At 38.5% G+C, this 22,651-nt stretch overlaps 1 protein-coding gene across 5 annotated transcripts in view; it reads left to right on the top strand.

The window, feature by feature from the left end:
- Window positions 1-14,325, top strand: part of STAG2 (STAG2 cohesin complex component) — a 73,024-nt gene extending 58,699 nt beyond the window's left edge. For 3 of the 5 annotated variants that reach the window (XM_064426797.1, XM_064426799.1, XM_064426798.1), the window contains exons 23-34: window positions 171-263; window positions 2,649-2,823; window positions 3,276-3,415; window positions 4,537-4,638; window positions 6,249-6,397; window positions 6,937-7,065; window positions 7,411-7,616; window positions 8,016-8,205; window positions 8,291-8,404; window positions 9,216-9,342; window positions 9,647-9,724; window positions 12,040-14,325. In XM_064426797.1, the coding sequence (XP_064282867.1) occupies window positions 171-263; window positions 2,649-2,823; window positions 3,276-3,415; window positions 4,537-4,638; window positions 6,249-6,397; window positions 6,937-7,065; window positions 7,411-7,616; window positions 8,016-8,205; window positions 8,291-8,404; window positions 9,216-9,342; window positions 9,647-9,724; window positions 12,040-12,063 (1,527 nt within the window). In that variant the 3' untranslated portion in view covers window positions 12,064-14,325. The other 2 variants (XM_064426802.1, XM_064426800.1) reach the window with 2 other exon arrangements.
- The last annotated feature ends 8,326 nt before the right edge of the window (window positions 14,326-22,651 follow it).

The following is a 22,651-nucleotide window of genomic DNA, read 5'->3' on the forward strand; positions in this document are numbered from 1 at the left end:
AATTGCTACTTGCTAATTTTATTTGTAATAGTGATTTTTTTTAAATAATGTAGTGGACTTGAATGTTACCACTAAGGTCTGTGGTGGAATGCTCTGCCAAAGCGAATGCACTGTATGGGACTACAAAATTGAAAAAGCAAAACTGTTACATGAAATCATTCTCTTTAAAGGAGGATCTTCTACGTCTAAAGAAGCAGATGAGAGTGTTCTGTCAAATCTGTCAACACTACCTGACCAATGTAAATACTGCTGTTAAGGAACAGGTTAGTGGCTGTTGTTACTTGGAGTCTTGTAATACTGTACGTTTAACACAGCTGAAAAGTTCTTCTTGCTAATATTTTTGGCACTTGTGTGGGAACTTTATGTCCTGGCTGTTCAGGCTGAGTGCCCTTTGAGTGTCAGTGCACATGGTGCTTGTGTGCTTGTCCTCATGTACATAAGATTTCAGAATCAATTTAAACTTGATTCTTTTGAGTAATTTTAGGCAGCATAATGTTTTATGCAAAAGAGCTTTTTGTTACTTTAAGTAATGACTCTGCAGGTGCACTGTAGAAGCCTCTGGGTATAAGCTGAGTGAGAGTTCCATTTCAAACCTCTTGCTTACCATGTGCTAATGACCCACATCTCCTGTGGAGCTGTGGATTCATAGCCTCCAAACTGGCTAAAGATGGCAATTTAAAAGGGTTTTTTTTTGTTTTGTCTTTGAATGTATGCACGTGCAGCTTTTCTTTTCTTCCTTCTCTGTGTTGCTTCATAACACAATATATTCCTCGGTTTTCCAGAGTCCCAAGAATTTGGGGATCTCAAAATCAGAAGGAAAAAAATGACTACTTAAGATGAATTTGTATATGTTTATACATGCACAAAATATTCACTGTAACCTAGGAGAGTTTATTGATGGGAAATGGGAAATTTTTGGAGTCACCTTCAGGGAACAGTCTCTCAGTGCTCTGTATGTAGTAGTGTTGTTTAGAGATGCTGTAGCAAGTGCTTGGAAGCCTCAGCAATGATACACTGCTTGGAAAAGATGTGAGCAGTTTTATAGTTAGTCCCTCATACAGTTGCCCTGTGTGGGGACAGTTTTAGCTGGAAGTAAGTTCTTAAATGTTTCAGACATAAAAAATGTAGGTATTGAGCTTGAGTGAGTAATTCATGAGAGTTCAGGCAGGAGACAGAAGTCCTGACTTTTTCGAAATGCTGGCGTGAAGGTTTGGGAGTTGTCCTTAGTTTTTGGTTCTGTTTCAAAAAGAAGAGACATTGGGAAACACTTGTCCTGAGTTCTGAGAATAACAGAGTTTAAAAAAAAAACAAATAATCGAGCTGTAGGGGCTGAGTCTGTTCAGTCTGTGGGCAAATACTTCTTTGGCCAGGACACTCATAGGACTTTGAAGTTCCAGTGAACAGCACAGGTTACTGATAGCAGAATTAATTCTAAGTAAATGCCTTTGACAATCTTTAAAATGCTAAAATGAAAGAAAAATTGAGTATGTCTCTACAGGGGAAGGACCAGATTATCTTCTAGGTAGACAGTATAATTAAAGATATAGGAAGCCAGTAGCCTTTTTGCTGCTGAAGATAATAATAACCTGGTTAAAGTGGAAAATCTGGTCCACTGAGTCTCACAATTGCAGCTTTTGAAACTCTTGCTAGAACAAGAATATTCCTGGAGCTTAATAGGTATGTTCTGTGTCAAAGAGCTATCTAGTGTAATAGTCATAAGGTGTAGGGTGTGCAAGTGCTAGTTAAAAAAATTACTGAGGCTCTCTGAGTAGGTCTCTCTAAGAGGCTGTGTGACTCTTAGACTCTGGTGAGCACTCTAGAAACTGGAGCTGCCTAGTTACACAGGGCACTGTCACATAGGTACAATGCTCCACTTCCTGTGGGTTCCACTTCCCTTCTCTAATCTCATGAAGGGACACAAGGGACATCAGAGAGCACATGTATTTTTTGTGACCAGGAATTAGTAATATTCACTTTGAGGAGTTAGAGAACAAACCTGTTCATGGAGGTACTTGGGAGATTAGAGCCAAAGAGAAGGTGCAGCACTAAGGAGCTTGTTGCCTTGGTCTGCTAGTTTTGAAGAATGTTAGTCTCTGTGTCTGTACTAAGACATTTAAACCTTCTGGGGCAGTGGAGTACAGAAATCTAAATATGGTATCCAATGTATGAGTTAGCCAGCAAAAGAAAAAGTTGCTTGCACTTTGGATTTTCGGATATTAGGATTTAAAGGGATTGAATAATCTCAGCTGCTATATGTTAAACAAACATGATTGAAACAATTTGCAGAAAAGACTGCAAAAAGGAGACTGTACTGTGGTCAAAGTCCACAAAGTTCTCTAGTGACCTAATGAGTATCCATCAGGTAGAATTAGAGAGTTTCAGGCTTCTCATGTTTTAGTCTTGCAGTATTTTCACATTTAGTTTTGCATCGTCTGTGCAATATTTTTATTTGGAGACCCAGTCTTTATACAGGAACTTGCTGTGTGAAGCTATGCACATTTTGACTTCATTTGGCCTTTGTAGTTGTGTAGGACTTCAGTGGCATGTGTACACTGTTGAGATCTTGAGTATTTTGTCAATTGCAAATACATTATTCTAAATAAAATCCACTTTCCAAACAAGTATTTATTAAGGTTTCTTTTTAACAGGCTTTCACAATTCTGTGTGATGTGTTGATGATCTTCAGCCATCAGATTATGACAGGAGGACGTGACATGTTGGAGCCACTTGTTTACACTCCTGATTCTTCCTTGCAATCTGAACTACTCAGTTTTATTTTAGATCATGTCTTCATTGATCAGGATGATGATAATAATAGTGCAGGTTTGTACAAAACTTAAATTTTCTTTTTATTTTTTATTTTCTAACTAATAACTTTGTTTCCTTGTGCATTTCTGGGTTTTTCTGGTGGTGGTATTTTGTTGTTGGGTTCTTTCTTGTTTGCCTGGTTGTTTTTTTGTTCTAATTTTGTTTTGTCATTGAAAGGTGTGCATGTGCACAGAGGTAGGTGTGGCTTTTAAATGTCAGCAGCTGATTAAAGGATTTTCTGTATTGGCAACATGTAGGATAATTGCAATAAAGGTTTGGTTAAATAGGCTCAAATATTTATCTCTGTGTCAGGGTAACAGACATGTCAGTGGACAGTGAAGTGCATTGCCATCAGAAATGAGATCTGATTTTCTGAATCATGACCACTAGCCCTTATCAGTTTTATATATAAATGTTTAAACATAGTCTTTAAACCTGACAGTATTCCTGCTCTGAACTCTTTCTAGATGGACAGCAGGATGATGAAGCCAGCAAAATTGAAGCGTTGCACAAAAGAAGAAACCTGCTTGCAGCTTTCTGTAAGCTCATTGTGTACACTGTGGTGGAAATGAACACAGCCGCGGACATTTTCAAGCAATACATGAAGGTAAATTTGAAGCTTAGTAGTGGTACTTCATAAAACTACCAGAATACAGTAGTTGTGGGATTTTTAACTATTACTTGCTTTTTTATCTTACAAGATAACTGGTTCAAAATGTGAAGAGTTCAATACTCCAGAGTTGTAGGCCCTTTTTTGTATGTACAAAATTACTGAGATGAGATTTACAGTCCCAGTGTTTGTGTGGGTGGTGGGGATCGAGGAGGAAAACTAATTATTTTAATGTTGTTTTTACTAGTTTTACTTTCTTATCCTGATTGATGGTGTATTTTTAATTCACTTATTAGTTTAGTAGGCCTTTTGAGGATGTTCTTCCCAAGATCAACTCCATAATGTCTAGTCTCATCCAGTAATTTAAGTTTAAACTTTGTAGAAGAGAAGTAAAATTTGAGTCCCCTCTCCCCATTATCTTTATATCTGTTTCAATCTTACTTAAATATGAAAACTTCTCCTGGCTCATGGGATTCACAGCTGCACACTAATATGAGTTCTCATTTTGTGAATGTGATAAAGCTTTGCTCCTTGGTGATTACCTTAAAAACTTAAAATTTTGGCAGCCTGCTTTTATCTGTCTTGAGTGCCCTACATATATTTTTCAATTCTCCAGAGAACTAATTGGGTCTTTCTTAAACCTGAAATACTTAAAAATCAACCAGACAGCTGTCTTTGTTGGACAAATTATGCCTATGATGCTCTCTGTAAGTGCATCCTTTCAGCAGAGAAAATAAAACTCCCCACCAGAGTTACAGGAGTTAGCAAAAAGATTAGATTCTAATCTTGTACCCTGAAGGGGTGAACACGTGCTGTTAACAAATATGTCATGGCCTTGAAGATAAATAGGTCATTTTGCCTCTAAAGTAATACTCACTGCAAGAATGAAAAGTGGGTTTATTCTTTTTGCATTTAGGTTTTTTTTAGTTATTATTCTGGAGATGGTTTAGGGTGTAATTTTGGTGTAATCATGAACATGTTGGGGTTTTTTTCCTTTAGATAATGATTAATTTTTCTTTTTAAAAGAGCATATCCTAGATTTTGTTTTCAGAAGAATTCAGTAGTTGCAATGTTTTCAACTAACATTGACAGTTAACCTTTTTGTTTGTTTTTCCTAGTATTACAATGACTATGGTGACATTATTAAAGAAACCATGAGTAAAACAAGACAGATAGACAAAATCCAGTGTGCTAAAACACTTATTCTTAGTTTGCAGCAGGTAAGAGTTTACAGTATTTTTATGCATGAAATTCCATACTCTAGATGATGTCCTGTTGTTTAGTAACTAGTTTGAGATATTGGTGATGAAATTTTTATGGGCAGTTGGGATAAGCAGGTCTAAACTGAAACAAGTTTTCTGTAACTGTGTGAAAAACTGCCGCAAGTCTTCCTATACTTAACAAATATTGTACCACAAAAATGTAGGAGAGGTCAATAAATACAAAATGAATGTAACTATGAAACCATCATAACTCTAAAACAATAGTTTAAGTATTCAGATATATGTTGTAATACGCCCATTTTACTAGTTTGTGAGCAGATAAATACTTCCTGCCTGTGTGGTAGGGGGTTGGGGGTTTTTTTGTGGGGGTTTTGTTTTGCTTTTGGTGTGTTGTTTTGGTTTTGGGTTTTCTAAACTATTCTGAGGATTAATTTGAAGTTTTAGTAATTTCCTGATATTTAGTAGAGATTTCACACACTTCAAACATACTTTAGTGCTGTCTTCAGTAAAGTTTGTGTGGAAACCTGTTGAATTCAGTTAAAGTTAGCATTTGATGCATCTGCTCACAAAACCATCTGCATGGATTTTATTCACAGGCTCAGAACAGTAGAGATATATATCTCCAAAACACTGTAATCCAACATAGATTACTGCTGTCCATGAAAGGAAAATCTATCCAAATATATTTTCTCTATCCCTGGTTTTTTACTAAAGGTTAGAAAGCTGCCTATTGACTGTGGGTCTGGATATTGAGCCTGGTGGAGGCCAAATGGAAATAGTTCTTTTTAAAGTAAGGACTGCTTTAGCAATATGAATATTGCCAAAACAAGGGAGGATGAGGCCTTTCATTTTGATGGCAGCATGACTCTTAAGTAGCTGGTAGAACTGCAGTGTAAAATATGTAACTAAAGACTCTTTGTTTTATTCTTTGTAATACAAAAGAGTAAAGGGTGTGTTACACAAAATTAAAAAAAATATTATTGAAGTGAATTGTAGTTGAATTCAGTAGGATTGAGAAAGGATTGATCAAAGAAAAGACTCTGAAGTTCAGAGTATTTGGCTTTGACAGCTATTGATAAGTACTTAAAAATCTCATAATCGGTGACAGAATTTCTGGTGTCTTTGGCAATTTCCCTGAAAACATTTCCATTTTAGAGTTTCTTCCTTATATTTTGAGAAGAAAAAAAAAAAGAATTGGGAACTAGTAGTTTGACAAAGTATTTTAGGAAAGACCAGGTGAGGATCACCCCATTTATTTCTTCCCTGTTGGTGTATGTAATTAGGGAATCCTACTAATTTTTTGTATTCTCGACTTTAGAAAACCTTGATTTAGTGAAGCACTGAAATCTGTCATCCACTATGTCTGCAGTTTGATTGAGTGCTTGATCAGTGCATTTCAAAGTTTATCTCTGGGTGCAGACTCTTCAAGAGTAGCCCTGACCTTGCTGTCCAAAATGTCCATGTTTGTCTCTTGGTGTTGTCAGATTAGGACTAGGGGGGCAAAAGCTGTGAAACATACTTTTAAACTGAAACTTATCTCTGTGTATTGGTCCAAACTTTGGCATAATCTTTTAATACAAAAAAATTTCCCTTTTTATTCCATGCAGCTCTTCAATGAAATGATTCAAGAAAATGGTTATAATTTTGATAGATCATCACCAACATTCAGTGGCATAAAGGAACTTGCTCGACGTTTTGCTTTAACATTTGGATTGGATCAGTTGAAAACAAGAGAAGCTATTGCTATGTTACACAAGTAATTGTGTGCTTTGTATTACTTCCATTTTTGTAAACACTTCTTGACTAACCTAAGATAATCTCCTTAGTCTTTGAAAATAAGTTTGTTAATACTAAGTGCATCAACCCTAGAGATGATATAGCCCGTATATTAATTAGGGGATGACTGCAGTTTTGCCTCTGGGTGAAACCTAAACATGTAATATTGTTGGTGTTCTCCAGCATCATTGTATAAGTGTGTAAATGATAGCAGTGTCAATGCTATAATGAAAAAGCCTTTTTAATGGCTGGTCCATAACAATAAGAACAGATCCACTTCATTGTCAGTGGTGGTCATGTTGGCCTCATGCAGGAAACCTACAATGCAAGGTAGAAATTCCATGACAGGAAGTTTGTCCAGGTGCAAATAATAACTAGTGTTCACTTTTTTTGCTGGAATATGGAAACATCAAATTATTGCTTTCTTGACATAAAGGAAAGGTGTTTGATTTTGGTAGCTCACAGTGCTTTGAACTTCTGTTTGTTCTTTTTCTGATGTAATTTTTTATTTGTTCTTAGGGATGGCATAGAATTTGCTTTTAAGGAGCCTAATCCACAAGGTGAGAGCCACCCACCATTAAATTTGGCATTTCTCGATATTCTCAGTGAGTTCTCCTCGAAACTTCTCAGACAAGACAAAAGAACAGTGTAAGTATTTTAATATTCGTAGTATTTGTAATGATAACCACAAAAGATATGCATCAGAATAAATGTTTGTGTGTTGTAGTCATCTAAAGTGGAATCTTTGACACATCAAGGTAAGTTTACACTAACGTAGTCAAGTGTACTCACAGAAGGTAAATTGTATTTATCGTTGTTATTTTTCATTTTATGGTGGGTAAACAGAAATTGTGTTCCAGATTTGCTGTTGTCAGGCCTTTGTGTTAACTAGATGAGAAACATGGGCTGATTATTTCAGTAGCTACTTATCTTGACATGGTAGCATATTGTCACAGATTTTTTGTATCTCTATGTTTCTCATTTCATTTAAAGGTATGTTTACTTGGAGAAGTTCATGACCTTTCAGATGTCTCTACGAAGAGAAGATGTGTGGCTTCCTCTCATGTCCTACCGAAACTCTTTGTTAGCTGGTGGGGATGATGATACCATGTCAGTGATCAGTGGAATCAGTAGTCGAGGATCTACAGTAAGAAATAAGAAGACAAAGCCAGCAACAGGCAAGCGGAAAGTACCCGAAGGTAGAACTTCTCTCATCTTAAAATTTACTAGAATAGATATTCATATAAACCGCACATATTGTTCCATATTTTTTTAGTGTGACTATATTGGTATGCCTTTATGTGTTTTTTCAGAACAGGTAGCCTCTGATCATGTATGTGTCTTAATGGGAAAAGCATTCATTTGATTCACAAAAGAAGATAAGGGCACTATACATTGTTGAGTCATACAATAGAAAAGTATAGAAATGCTCCAGCCAGTGATTATAAGTCCAGGCCCTTTGAGGCACATATAAGACTTCGTGGCAAAAAGTAGAGCAATTGATTCTCTATATCACCCATTTAATTTGTGTTTTAGCATTCACTTTTAAACTAGTTTGAAAGAAACTTCATGGGTGTTCTTCCTGTGTTTGCTTCCAGCTGAAGAAAGCAGCAGTAGTGACAGTATGTGGCTGAACAGGGAGCAGTCAATGCACACACCAGTCATGATGCAGACACCTCAGCTCACCTCCACGATAATGAGGGAGCCCAAGAGATTGCGACCCGACGAGAACTACATGGGTGTCTATCCTATGCAGCCCGAGCACCACCAACCGCCGCTCGACTACAAGTACGTACACCAGTAGGTCTGCTTTGTGTTAGTGTCCGTACACAAAACCAGTACATGTTTAAAATAGAATAATGGTCTTTTTAAGCACGCAAGTAACGTGGATGTTGGCTCAAAGGCAACAGGAAGAAGCCGCGCGACAACAACAGGAGAGGGCAGCGATGAACTACGTCAAGCTGAGAAGCAACTTGCAACACGCCATGTGAGTGGAGTGGAATGTTCCTTCAGTGGGTTGGGGAGGGTTTATAAGTGCAGTGGTAGCACCTGTATCTTTTGAGAGGGATCATCTTCCAAGTTTAAAAGTTCTCTGCATTCTTAAGGACAGTGTGGTTCCACAGAAAGAAAGTACACATTGCAAACAAAAACCATGGGCATGGTTGAGAGCATTGTTGAGGGCTCATGTATTGAGGAGCTATACATCTTTCCCCTACTTTTGATTTTTTTATTTCCAGTACTTAATGTAACATAGTTTCAGTGGTGGCTTTTTTTAATTCAGTGACACCAATTAGTATAACTAGAATGACTCCTTAGTTTTCTCATAAGATCTGATGTTTCATGTAGAATTTATGAGGAGAGAGGATGAAGGACTGTGTGGGAGTATTTGTAGTGGTATTATACATCTACTTTATTTCAAAGGCATTCTGCCTGGCCTTATCATAAGGCAGAAACAATTTTTCTTTAAGTGGCAAAACTTTAGTTCTTTCTCACTTGAGTGTAAATTAGGTATGGAGTAGATCTGCTTACCAGTTCTCACACCCTCTCAGAATACCCGTTTAGCAATGTACCACAGTTGTCTGAAGTGACCTTTGTTGGGCAATCTCCCACGTTCTCTTAGTATCTTCTGGTTAAATACCAGCTCTCTTTAGTAGTAGTTGTGCATTCATTTCATTACTTCATTTCTGTTTTATCTAATGGAATTATCATTTGTTGGGAGTCCCTTACTGAGCATTAGCTTTTTAAATAGATGGAAGTTAACTTGATTTAGTGCTAAACGGTATTGCTTTTCATTTCAGTCGACGTGGCACAAGTCTAATGGAAGATGATGAAGAGCCAATTGTTGAAGATGTGATGATGTCATCAGAAGGGCGGATTGAAGATCTTAATGAAGGCATGGATTTTGACACCATGGACATAGACCTAGTAAGAAATTTACTTCTCTTTTAGTGGTCTTGGGATTTGTAGTTATGCTTTTAAAGTAAGATATTTGAATGACATTTTTCTTTCAATAAAACAAAATCATTCGGGTTGCTTTCTGCATTGCTAAAGGGCTGTGCTGTTGTCTGTATACAAGAGCCATCTGCTCCAACTGCCATACAAAAAACAAGAACACTTCCTGCCATAACTAATAACATTTATCCCTTGTGAATTCTTACCCCTTGAGAGTTCAGCTCTTGTTTTTCTGGTGAAATTGCACTTAACCTGTTTGTCTGTTTGCTTTCTAAAGCCACCGTCAAAGAACAGGAGAGAACGAACGGAGCTAAAACCAGATTTCTTTGACCCTGCTTCAATCATGGATGAATCGGTAGGTTAACTTACATAAGGGGAAAGTAATGGAAATCAGTCTTAAGGTTGCCATACTCTCTTACTGCAGATTTTAAATGGAAAGAAAGCAATCTTCAGGTTGTCATTGTTAGCTTATTTTGACAGACTGGTACAGTAATTCAGCTCCATACATTCTAGGATAGTCAGTGTTTCTTGCACTTCTATGGGATTTTTGTTCTTAATATCTATATATAGCTATGTAAGAGTTAAAAGCCTATGATTCTGAGCAGAAAACACATTTGTTACAAAAAAGACTCTAGCAGAGGCTGATAGCAAAGAGCATTAGAAAAATGAAGAAATGTGCATACACAGTATTCAAGGCAAGTTTCCTGTTGTGCTGAGCTTAGTTCAGTGACTCTGATGTCATTACCAAATGTCAGCATTAGATTGTTTGCATTTTGTGGGTTTTTTTTTAATTGGCATATTTACTTTTGTGCATAAGTAAGATAATGGAGAAAATAAGAGATAATACAGATATCTGTTTATAGAGATGAGAGGTATTTTTTCTTTCCATATAAAGTTTTAGGTCCAAAACATCCGAAGTCTGTAGTTTCTGCTTGCAGTTGCCCTTTTATCCGACTTGATAAATCTGCAGTCTCTATTCTCTTTTAAAAATCTGCATGAGGGATTCCTTCTGTCTTGAACCACTTGTAAAGTATGCAGCCATTTTTGACCTTGGGTAGCTGGTACAAAATTACACTGGAAATAACAAGCTGCAGCAAGCCAGCAGAGGACAGTACAACAAGGCTTCCTGGGAATCTTGGACAGCTTGGTGGAATTTGGAAGATGGTTATGTATTTTTTTACAGTATTGTTGCAGCGTGAACCTGTTCTTGTTTATGGGAGAAAGAAGTCCGAAATACTGTTATAATTGCAAATCCATATATTTTGTACCAGTAGGGCTTTGCTTTAGTAATAATGAATCAGTTAGGTTGTGCGTCTGGCTGTTGTGTGTTCTTTTCCTGAATTAACACCAAGAAAATCTCTCGCCTGTTCTGACATTCTGTTTTGCAATAGTTCTTCCCCATCTCTTCTCGATTTTTCCTGGACTGATCTGTGAAGTACCAGTCACTTTTTAGCCTGGCCGTGCTGAAGCCTTGGCCTTCTGCAGGTTTCATGTAGCCGGTTTGAGCGGCCTTTAGCTCTGCAGCTCTCCCTGCCGGGGCCGCTCCCGCCGGTTCCCCGCGGGCGCAGTGCGCGGGAGCGGCCGCGCGGGGGCAGCCGCGGGCAGCGGGAGCCAGGCCGGGGCAGCGCTGCGTGCGGATAATCCCTGCGGGCAGCCTCGGACAGAGAGAACTCGCTGTAGTCACAGAGTTCATTTCAGAGGGCCCTTGCGCGTGTTTTTAATAGGTGTAGACATAATAAAGCTGCTTAATTTATTCAGATGCACATGGCTTATGACTAGACTTGTAGTCGGATGTGCCCAGTTACTGCTGGCACCAGAGGCAGTTCTGTGTGCTCTGTTGTAGGAGGCACCCAAAGTGAATTTAATTCAAAGAACAGTAAAAAAACAGTTTCTAAACAGATAAATATGAACAGCAGTGTTAAGGTTCAGGAATATTTGGTCTGTTTTGGCTCTCACTGATTTTAAGAAGTCTTAAAAAGCTAGGACAGTCACAAAATCTGGATCTTCTTGGGTTTTTTGGCACATCAGTGATCATACATACTCCATTGACAAATTTGTATGGCTTTCTCACCTGGGAAGTAGAAACTGACTCTTTGTTTCTTTCCCTAGTTACACAATCTCCTGAAGTACAGTTGTTTGATTTTACCTGATGATTGTTTGATTTTTCACTGTCTTCCTGACAGAGTGAATACATTTCCTAGGAAATGTTAAATTTGTGTCCTGGTTGGCTGATGTGGGATGGCCTGTGGTTTCTGTGACCACAGACACAGCAGCAGCCAGTGTCTGGAGTGTTTGGTCCCAGGTTTAGTAGCTGGTAATAACACATTTGATTTCAGGTTAGTGCCAATAGAATGTCAAAGAAGTCTGAGTTAGGCACCTAACTAAAAATTCTTTTGAAATTATTACCTAAAATAATTAAAACACAGCTTTATTCCTACTGGATCTAGTTAATATAAAGTGTGAGAAAAATATTTCTAATGAATGAGGAGCCCTTTTCGTATTATTATCTAAATCAGAAGTGTGGTTAATCTGGTTTGGAAGAAAAATAAACTTAATAATGCCTTAACATATCTTGAAGTGTCTTAATCTTAAATTATATACTAATTGCTTTGTTATTTGTTAAATGTGTATTAGACTACAAATTGACACCGTTTCTAACTTTTTTTTTAGGTTCTTGGGGTGTCAATGTTTTAATACCAGAGCAGCAAATAAATCAGTGGTGAAGTCATTTTCTAAGTGGAAGAGGAAGTTTTTCAATACAAAATTGTGGTAGATACAGTGAAATTCTGAACAGATTTTTCTCTAAGGAGAATGACATGCTTTCAAGATCAAGTGCATTGAAGGGGCAGTTTTGTTTGCCTGAAAGAAAAAAAGAAATGTAAAGGACAAGTAAACAATTTGAGGATAAGCTACACTTTTTGTTGGGAAAAAAATTCAATATTTTATTTATGTGCTATCAGTTTATTTCTGGATCATAAGAAGTATTCCCTCCGAGTTTTAATCTTAACAGTCTGAGAGGTGTTTGGTACAGATTTGAGCCCCTCTCTCTACATTTGCTGGCTATACTAAATAATCATGAGCTCTGCTGGATTGCTGTTCACGTCCATGAGCTGTAATAGTAGATGGATTGGTTTTCTCACAGTGCAGAATGAACCAGAAGAGTTGTCAGTATTTTTAATTAAATGCAAACTTCAGCAAACAGAAGGTTTGTATCAATTAATCATGGAAAAAAATACATAAAGCAGAATTTTAACAGCTTTTTAATCTCAAACACACTTTTTATTCCAAAAGCTTCATGTTAGCCTTCTCAGAAAGGTCCATAAGCTATAAGCTACCAGAACGTAACAGATTTCACTCTTGCTTGCCCATTACCAACCCTGAAAGTTTGCTTGTCCTTTAAGAAAAATGTAATGTTGTGAAATTCCTTCCAGTAGTGCCACTGTATTTTGTCTCCAAATAAAAGAAGCTTATTGTAGTATGTTTGCAGAAAAATTCTAAACAAAAATTATACAGCTTATTAGAGTGTGGGAATAGGGATCTAAATTTTAAATAAAATTATATATATATATAAATTGGTGCTGATTTTATAATTGCGCAGTTTGTTTAGTTTTTTCTTACTTTTAAATTCCAACTTAAAATTATGAGGTTTCAGAAATATATTGAAAGTTTAACAATGTTTAAAAATAGAAGAGCATGAGAATTCATGCTTTAAAAATGATTTTTAAATTTGTATTTTATATTGTTTTATCTATCTGTCTTTGCAAGCAGTCTTCAGGTTAAAGATACTTCTAACAGGTTACAGTACATTTCCTCTATATGTAAATTAGATTGGATAATAGAAACTCATAAACAACCCATAATATTCTTTGAAAGCTAAGCTTTAAATTTCATTTTGTGTCCATTCACAAATAAATTAAATTTGGTCTAAAACAGAAAGTGGATCTATGCCATTTTGACATTGACTCATTTTGCAAGGCTTAGGCAGCTAGACATCATTTTAAAGGAAATATTAACTTATATTACATATGTATATTTTTTGTCAGTTGTCTCTCAGTTCTCGAGGTATATTATTTTAATCATTCCATGCCTTAATACGCTTGCAATACAAGAATCTCCCCAGATGGGTGAATACAAAAAGGCTTCCTGTTTTTAGACTCAGAAATTAAACATTCGGCTGTGGTAGCCAAAAACCATAGATTATCTAAAGGATCATGATAAAATATAATTATTTTACTAGGTCATGGGGTAACAACAAAATGAAAACTAGATCTGCCTAACTCATTTTACATAAATAAATACTCTCATGTCTAAAAGTACTGCCTATATTGTTTTCCACACCACTGCATTTAATAGAACTGCTGAGAGGACTGTATATATGATTTTAAACTTAAGTTGATTTTTCTTACTCTTGAAGGAGTGTTTCTTTGTGAAAGCAGTTCTTACAGCTTTGTTTTCAACCAGCTAAAAATGTTTTATATATTTACCTTAACCTGTTGTCCTCCACATTCTATTGTCCTAATTGTACTGTTTTCTGATTTGTATTTATGTCTTGAGACAGTAACTTTTTGAATAAAAATAAACCTACAGTATGTTGTATGTTTGATCTTTTTAAATTGGGGTTATGGGAGGACAGTGAAGAAAGGGGTATGAGTAATGCAAATGTTATGTTTATAGAAATCAAAATCTTTTTCCATGTCTTTTAAGTGTTTGTCTCAGAGTTGGGATAATGTATGAAAAACTGCACTGTTTTATATTTGTAATAAATTGTACAAGTTTTTAAAATGTGAATAAAGCACTAATTGGGTAATAATTTAAAGCAGAAAAGTTAATGCAATCATGATTGTTTTAAATATGCTTTAATTTGAGATAAACTTGTTAAAAGAATTAGTGTAAATACAGAGTGAGCTTTTGAAGAGGTTAGTACCTGCAAATAAAATTTTTAAAATTTGTATAGAACTTTTACATGCCAAGAAAGCAGTGGTTAATTATTTTTGTGTTACGTTTTTTAAAGGTGTATTAATAACCTTTCTGTTGGTTTCTTTTTCCTAATAACTATGATCTGATTTTACTCAGAATGCTTTTGATTCTGACATTGGAGATGCTGTACATAGTCCAATGGAAATACCATTAAATGTGTATGCTACTTTCATTCCATAAATTGATCATACACCTGGTAAGCATTTTGAGCTTAATTGGCCAGACAGCCAGGGAATGAGGGGAAAACCCTAAAATCCCCTCCCATTCCCCTCTCCTCAACTACTGAGCACCTCTAGCTGGCAATTGAAAACTCCTTTCTGGTACAAGACTTTTTAAAGCAGTAATTTTAAGATCTTAAGATCTTAGAGAGAGAAAACTTTTAATCCTTGCTAATGTAACCTTAGGAGTTTTGGGTTGGTTTTCATTTTAGTTATTATTCTTGCAAATGTTCATTATTCCTGTCTCTAAATCCTGCTGTAAGTTCAATAGTATCTTGTGGAAAATTGTTTTAGTAAGTTCTAAGTTTATAATGCAAGAAAAATACCTTCACTATACAATGTAAAGTCTGTTGTAGTTAAACCATTTTGGTAAAAAAGCCTGTAAATTGAAGAAATTGGAGTTTTGAAGAGAGATGATAAAAATGTAGAAAAAAGCAAACTATTCAGAGAAGGTAAAGCCTGTCCTCTGGTTTACCAGAGAGGCCACAGGGAAGGTATTGACACAGAATGAATTTCAAAGGAATAGTTTCCACATATTCTGTAAAAAGTATTTCTTGATATTAAACAACCAAAGACAATATGTAAGATGTTAGTGGTTGCTGTTGTTTGTTTGGTTTTTTCTCCTTTGGATGGTGTGATGCTGATTTCCTGTAGCGTGTTAGAGGTCATAAATCCCCATCTTTAATCTCAATATAACTAAAAAACACCTCTTTAAAATCTGCCCCTCTGTTTCCCCCCTAACTTACCCATACACTTGTCCTTGTGTGGGATTTCAGGACAGCAATACAATTCACTTCCTACACATACTGGATTTTTCGAGCTGCTTTGATTCACAACAATGCTTTGCTACTTTTCTACCTATAGATATATTTTTTTTAAATTATAGCCAGATTAATATAAAGAACTTGTTCATTCTTTGAAGCATTTTGTCAAAATCGTGAATTTGTGCTTCAGAATTCTTTTGATAAAACACAAATTGATTCTTTAAAAATATTTTAATTCCTACTTAACTGCTTTAATATTCTTTGACTAATTTGTGATACTAAAATGTAGCTTATGCCATTGCCTCCTTTTTCATCATCCTATGTAATTTATTGTCCTGAGATTGTTTAAATTCGTACATATTTGTTGGCATCCAAAAGGGATCATATTTTTGATGGAGGTGGATGATGACACGTACTCTGAAAATGAGGTAATGCAGGACAACACTGTTCTATAATAATTCTGTTTTAAAAGTAACAATTCCATGTGAATTGTGCCTGTCATTTTCCTCAGCTGTCGTTCTCTCCTGTATCCCTTCCTTATGTTGCTGATCTTTCTTTAATCTGTTTCTTTGATTAAATCTCAATTTTCATATTTCTTTTAAGTTTTTACCAGTTGGATGTTGTTACAGCTGTTGCAAATGGTGCCTTCCAGCTAGAGATTCAGTTGCTGCTTTTTGTTGTGGTTTTTTGTAGCTGCTGCCAGGTTTTATGGATGTAAATCATAGTGGCAATGCAGTGGTAAGAAGCTACAACTGTGCCCAGAAAAATGATCCAGAGCATGCTAAAGTGGTTGGGTGGCTGGCTGACAGAAAATGTCCCTGTCCTTCAGAGAATGGTATGGTTCTGTAATATCCTCATGCTTCCCAAACCTGAGTGGGTAATTTCTGCTGAGCTTTTCTCAGCAGTTTTTTTGATTGGAAAAGAAGAGGAAAAGTCATCATGTTTTGTGTATATTAACTGTTTTTGTAGAAGAAAAAGCTGCAGTTACCAGCTTAAAAGTGAAAGTTGTGTTCAGCTGATAACAGCTTGAATTTCTGCACTTTCAGAAAAGCTATTTAAAAGAACCTAATAAAATAAAATATAAAAGTAATAAAACCTCTGGAGGACTAGAACATCTCAAATTAGGAAGGAGAGATGTGAAGTTGGTAGTTATTTTGTGAAAGCATTCGTGTAATACAACAAGGCTTGGGGAAATGGATTAATGAGCTTGCAGACAGTTTCCTGTTTGTTGAGCTGGTAATGGCAGGTGAGAGATCAGTGCACACAGCAGCAGCTTGTTCCCAGTCTGGTGGGCTGTGGGGGCAGCTGGAATGATCTCTCAGGAATTCAGCAGGGACGGCCTCCTTGTGCCCATCTAGCCCTTCTCTAGACTGCTAATTCAGTGCCTTTGCCCTTAAGCTTTTGTCCCTAAATCCCCTGTAGGGCCCTGGCCTGGTTGGTGTGAGCACTGCTGTGGTTCCTGCAGCTCGTGGGACAGCTGCCTTGGCCCAGGGCTTCAGCACCACCCTGACCCCGAGCTGCCCAGCTCTGGGGTTTCCATGCTGGAGAGCTGCAGATCCTGGCCAGGAGCTCCATGTGACATCTCTCTCCCACACCGTATTGCCATCAGGGAGGCCTTGCAGAGGCTGCTGCTTTGTGAAAAGCAGTTAAACCACAGTTCTTGAGTGGCACATGCACCCATCTCTTATTATTTTAACACACTTTTCACAGGCTTAAATTCTGTTTTCTTTTCAAACTGCTGCACTCCACCAAAAGCAAAAAAGCAAACCACATCCACTTGTTTTTCATATCATGCACAAAAGCACTTAAAGATGTGGCGTATCTTATATTTAGCCTGCTCTTTGTATTGTTCATCTTAAAACACTGAGCTGTCTTTTACACAACTGTTCTTACATATCAACTGACAAAAACTGTCTTTCCATTATTTCTGTTGCCAGTTTATAATCTTCTGAATCTTGAAAAGCAGATTTCTTCGGGTGTTTTTTTAAACTGAATTCTTCCATTACAGACAAGAATCAAAGTGCTCTGTGAAACCTAGCGTGGATTAGGGAAGTGGCATTGTCAGTGAAAACAGTATCTCTATCTCGTCAGTTCCATCCTGTTTGAGGGACTGATGGTGTTACAGTTTAAGGGCTTATTGTGTAAATGTTTGTAACTGGAGAAATCTACAGATTTGGACTATCGGTCATTTTCCTTGTTAGGGACCCTTTTATTCTTGCTCATATCAATAGCTTCTGTGTGGTGAAAGCAGCTTGTTGAAGTGCTGTGAAGTGAAAGAAGCAAATGTTCTATTTAAAGCTGCTTTCATTACAAATTCTCTCTTTTATTTATTTTTTTAACCTTGCAATGCTTCATCTTCTACTTCAGACTGACTTTTAACTGCACAGTTAAAACTCACTTGGGTCGGATTTGTAGGTCTGACAGAAAGGAAGGGTGCCCTGTAGAGCAGAGAGGCTGCCAGTGATGCAACATCAGTGTTTGTGTTGGCTTTTCCTGGGAATTGTGTCGACTTAGCCAAAGAGAAATAGGCTGTTTGTGTTTGTTCTGGCACACTGCTGATTTGTCTCGGATTGTGACAGAGCTACAGATTTTGTGGATTTAGACAGTTTAGAAGCATTTTCTCTCCACATGCTGTTTCTGTAGTTAACAGTGTTCAATGCAGGCCATTTGATCCATCAGTAAAGTTCAAAATATATGTATTTTTTTAGTTTTTTCTTAGTCCCTACTCACAAGGAAAGTAAATTCTTTTCTTTTTGAATTTGATTTGCTGTTAATCTCTCATTCATTTATGAAAAATGTGTGGAGTGGTCCATGGAGCCAAACCACAGCACTCAGTGATGTGTAATCAACACTGTGGTAACTTGGCAGGGTGAGTCCCGTGGGTGGATAACGACTGCTGTTGTACCAACCACAAACACTCACACAGATGACAGCTCCAGGTCTCCTTCCCACTGGTGTGGCTCACATCTGGAGAGCAAAGAGGCTCTGAGCAGGTGCCACGTTGGGCCCTGGCTGACAGCCTGGCCACGGTGTGGTTCCTCCTCAGGCTCTGCCTCCTGCATGCTAGCAGTCGTGTGGGGTGCCCATCTTCTCTGAAATGGCAGTTAATTATTATTAATTATCATTCCTATTATCACCGAGCTGTCAGCAGCCTTCCCAGTCCTGTAACCCTGGGTCAGCCACCTTATGACTCCCCTAATTTAATTTTAAATTGCTTGGTGTGGTCAGTCTGAGCCAGGAAATGCAGTCATGTCTCACCTGCTTGCAGAGTGAGATAATTAATTTTTTTCAGGAAAATGTTAGAAATAAACCAACTTGATTTTGGGTTAAGGCTTTCAAGGCATTGTGGTCTAGGAATAAAAGTCCAGATCTGATGCATCAGCACACCCCTAATCCCTGTCAGAGTTGGTGGGGAAGAGGAGTGGGGACCTTCCTTCACCTGTGTAACACTGAATGGGATGATTATTGTCTGAATTTCAGAACAGTGGCTCTTGTGATGAGGGACTTTTCCCCCACAGTTTTAAGGTGAAGGAGGGTGCATGTTACAGGAATTTGGGCTGAATGAGCCATGTCTTGGCTCAGGTACACATCATTAACTGATGTTCATGGTACAGGTGATTATAAAGAGCTCCCCTTCCAAAGGACAGGTCTGACACACAACGTAAAGCTCAGGTTAGTAGTACAGGCAGCCCAAATCAGTATATTTTATAAGGGATGCCTTGCAGCTTTTGCAAAGTCAAGGAATTAATTCTGTTTTCATTCTAGTACCATAGCATTTAGGGAGAGAGTTCCCTGGCTTTGGATAAGAGTCAGCTCTGGGTAGACAATTTCTGGTGACTTATTAATTGAATTTGGCCTCTTTGATTTGTCCAGACATTGGATGTTCTTTCTGTTATTTCTGTTTCTGATGCTGCTGTCTTTGGTGGAGATTCAGGTATTTTTTTCTGTCACTGTTCTAAAATACACGGAGTTTTTCTAGTTATCTTTGGTCCCTATTGTATTTTTTTAATAGATATCATTTTTGGACAATCAAGGATTTTAATGCTATTTCAGTATAGTTCTTGACACCTAACAGATTACCAAGTGAAGATAGCCTTCATATTGGCAGACAACTTGAGACTTTCATCACAGCTCCTAATCTCCAACCAGGAGAAGAAACTGTGACCAGATTGAGCAAAAGTTACAGGTAATTTTTCATGACATCCAAAATGTTGTAAAAGCAACAAAATGTTTGTACTGTATCCAAACCAGATATACCTTTTAGTGAGATTGTAGAGTTGTAGGATGGGAAGGGGTTCTGTGCCTGTCCCAGTGGAGCACCCTGTGCCACTGTTCCTGTCTCCATCACTTTCTGCAGCCAGTGCTGGGGCTGCCCTGTGTGCAGCTGGCACAGCCTGGTCCCTGCTCTCTCCCAGCCTTCTTGGGGCTGCATTTGACCCGAGCTCCTGGTGGGAGCTGGTTCACAGTTGTCTTCCCTATGGGATAAGGTGTCTTGGGGGGCTGGGGATTTCCCCCCTCTCCCATCCTTTTTATTCCTCTATCATTTTGTTCCTGCAGATCTTCACAAAATAAATCTCTACAAGAACATACAAATAAGCAGAACTGGTTTTGTTACTTTATGGTAACCAAAAAAAAAATCAATTCTTTTTTCAGAGCAGAGAAACCACAGCAGGGTGAAGATAAACTTGGTTAACAAGACTTTCATAGAGAAGAATAATAGTGATTAAGAAAGCAACCTTCTTAAAAAATACTTCCAGGGGTGTTGTGGTGAGAGCAGGGCTGAGGATTAATCAGGATTAATCCTCCTGTGTGTTTTGTGAGCTGTGTCTGGGCCCTTCACTCTCCCCTGTGTCACTGGGGCCCAGGAGCTGTCCCAGGGTGCTGGGGAGGGCTGTGGGTGCACAGGTCTCTGACTGGTTTGAAGTCTGAATGCTGTTCCTGCCTGAGAGCAGCTCTGCAGGGTGCTCCAGCCTCCCCTCTGCAGAGGGTGAGGGTTTACCTCTGCATTAATGAACAAAATGGAATAGTTCAGGAGTCAGCAGGAATTAATTTATCAAAACGGGCTGAGCTCTCTGTCTTACAGAAATATTAATATGGAAGAAAAATATTAAATTACAGGAGCCTCTGAAATGAAGGACCTGACAGAGTAGAAAAATAAACCAGGATATTTTAGCGTGGTTTCAATTTTCAGAGAAATTTGAGAGCAGATTGTACTTTTCAGTGGGGTCAGGATGTGCTTTACAGATGCTCTGGTTTAGATGTGTAATGGAAAATAGGTTTTAAGTGCTGGAATGTTGCTGTGGTGAGGATGGCTGTGCCTCTCCCTGGAGAGAGGCCAGGTAGTGATGCTGGGCTCCCTGAAGGTTTCAACATTCTTAATTTGCCAGAAATTTGAGGAAGAGAGAATACTTTTTGTTCAGACCTAAGTGCAGTGAAGATGTAGCTAAATTTATACTAGCACCCAAAATAGCCCAGAAGTGGATGTTGTGGTGCTTTGTGCTGTACAGAAACTCTTTTGTCTCCCTGTGTGGGTCCTGCAGTAGCCTGAGAGACACATGCTTGCACAGCTGAAGTGACCCCTGCAACAGCAGGGTTGTGTCCCTGGTGTTCCAGGGACACATGGCCACCACAGGGCTCCCTAAAGAGACTCCAATGACAGTACAAATTCCATATTCTCACTATGATGTCTCTGGGGAGCTATCTGGGCTTGTTTCAAATCCACACTTCATTATGGATCAGTGGGGATGAATGCTGTGTGAGCTGCTTGTTCCATTTCCACCCCAGGGGCTGCTCCCTTCTCTCCTGTAGAGCCCCTCTCAAGAGAATAACTAAAATGAGAGGTCCTCACCACATGGTAGTGGTCTCTAGCTGGGGCCTTAGGAAGTTGTTCTCTCTGAATCATCAGCATCAACATCTTCTGGATTGTGTTCTGTGCTAATTTATCTTACCATGTCCTCTCAGTGGCCCTTCAGCTAAAAAGAAAAATAAATTAAAAAGTCTAAGTGTGTTCAGCAGGAATTTGGGATGGCAGTTCCACAGAAGCCAGTCATTCAACTTTACGTCTTTTCCCCTTATTTTTACTTTTTCTTTTAGTCTGTCTTCTGAATGGATTTGTCACAGTGACAGAGTTTTCAGTCTGGGAAACACTGATTATTTCTCCCCTTTTGTGGCTGCCTGACCTAGCTGTAGGACAGACATCTGACAGTGGTGTCTGGGAGCACCCACCTTCGCCTTTGAGCCACACACCCTGTGGATACCAGTAAAGCATGAAAGCTGTAACATGGGAAACCACAGGGCTACTGCCAGGTAGCTGATGGTAGAAGATATACAGCTGTGTCATTTCATTAATGGCCATTAACTTCATCAGTTCTTCTCAGCCTTGGGTATGAAATTGGCAGCCTGACCAGAGTGCTGTCCTTGACTTTTTACTGCCTTCCTTAAACATTTATTCTCAAATTGTTCCAATTTCTTGACTCATTCAACATTTGCACAATTGTCAAATATATCCTTGGCATAGGGAGAAAAAAACCAAAAACCCCACAATTTTTATTTAAAATTTGAGTAGTTTTCAACTAGACTTTGACTAAGTATTCAGCTCCTGAGCCGATGTCAGGGCTGAGGTAATGCCAACTCCTGCACCAATTAGGACTAATCAGTGCCATTGAAAAAGGAATTTAGGGTTATCAAATTTGATATGCTTTCCATTAAATAATGAATGTTTCTGTCTCCACCCTCTCTGTGGTAGTTGAAGTCTCCTTGGCTCTGTAGAGGGGTTTGGTTTAAGCCAGACTAAAACTTTGCAGGTTCTTCTTTCCATCACTGAGGCATTGTTTGAGTAATAAAATAAATGCTAGAGGAAATGGGAGCAAAACCCTCTTACTTCTTGAGGAAATGACCACATCACCTTGGATGACTTGGTTTTCTTTGCCTCCCTTTTGTGCCTCGTGTAACTGGATCCATTTTATTGCATCTCTTCAGTGCCCCTGGCAGAGCATTGTGGCTGTGGAGCTGAGCTGGGGGCTCAGTGTTTGCAGAGCTCTCACCAGGAGGGGCTCTGGGCTGGGGACCCTGGGGAGGCAGCAGTTCTCTCAGCTGGATTGGGGGTGGTGGTGAGCTGGGGCAAAGGGCAATGGGTGCCTTCCACCAGCAGGAAACAGCCCAGGAGAGCCTCAGCTGGGAGCCTTTGAAGCTGCTCCTTATTGCCCTCCTGCAGGACAGTGTCCCCCCACTGGAGGGGCTCTCGTTGGAAGTGCTTTGCAGAGGTGAGTTCTTGACACTCCATGACATCAAATTATTTGTGTTCCTCAGAGCTGTCCCCACAGC

Source organism: Passer domesticus, chromosome 7, assembly GCF_036417665.1.
Source record: "Passer domesticus isolate bPasDom1 chromosome 7, bPasDom1.hap1, whole genome shotgun sequence".
In the NCBI taxonomy this organism is placed as follows: Eukaryota; Metazoa; Chordata; class Aves; order Passeriformes; family Passeridae; genus Passer; species Passer domesticus.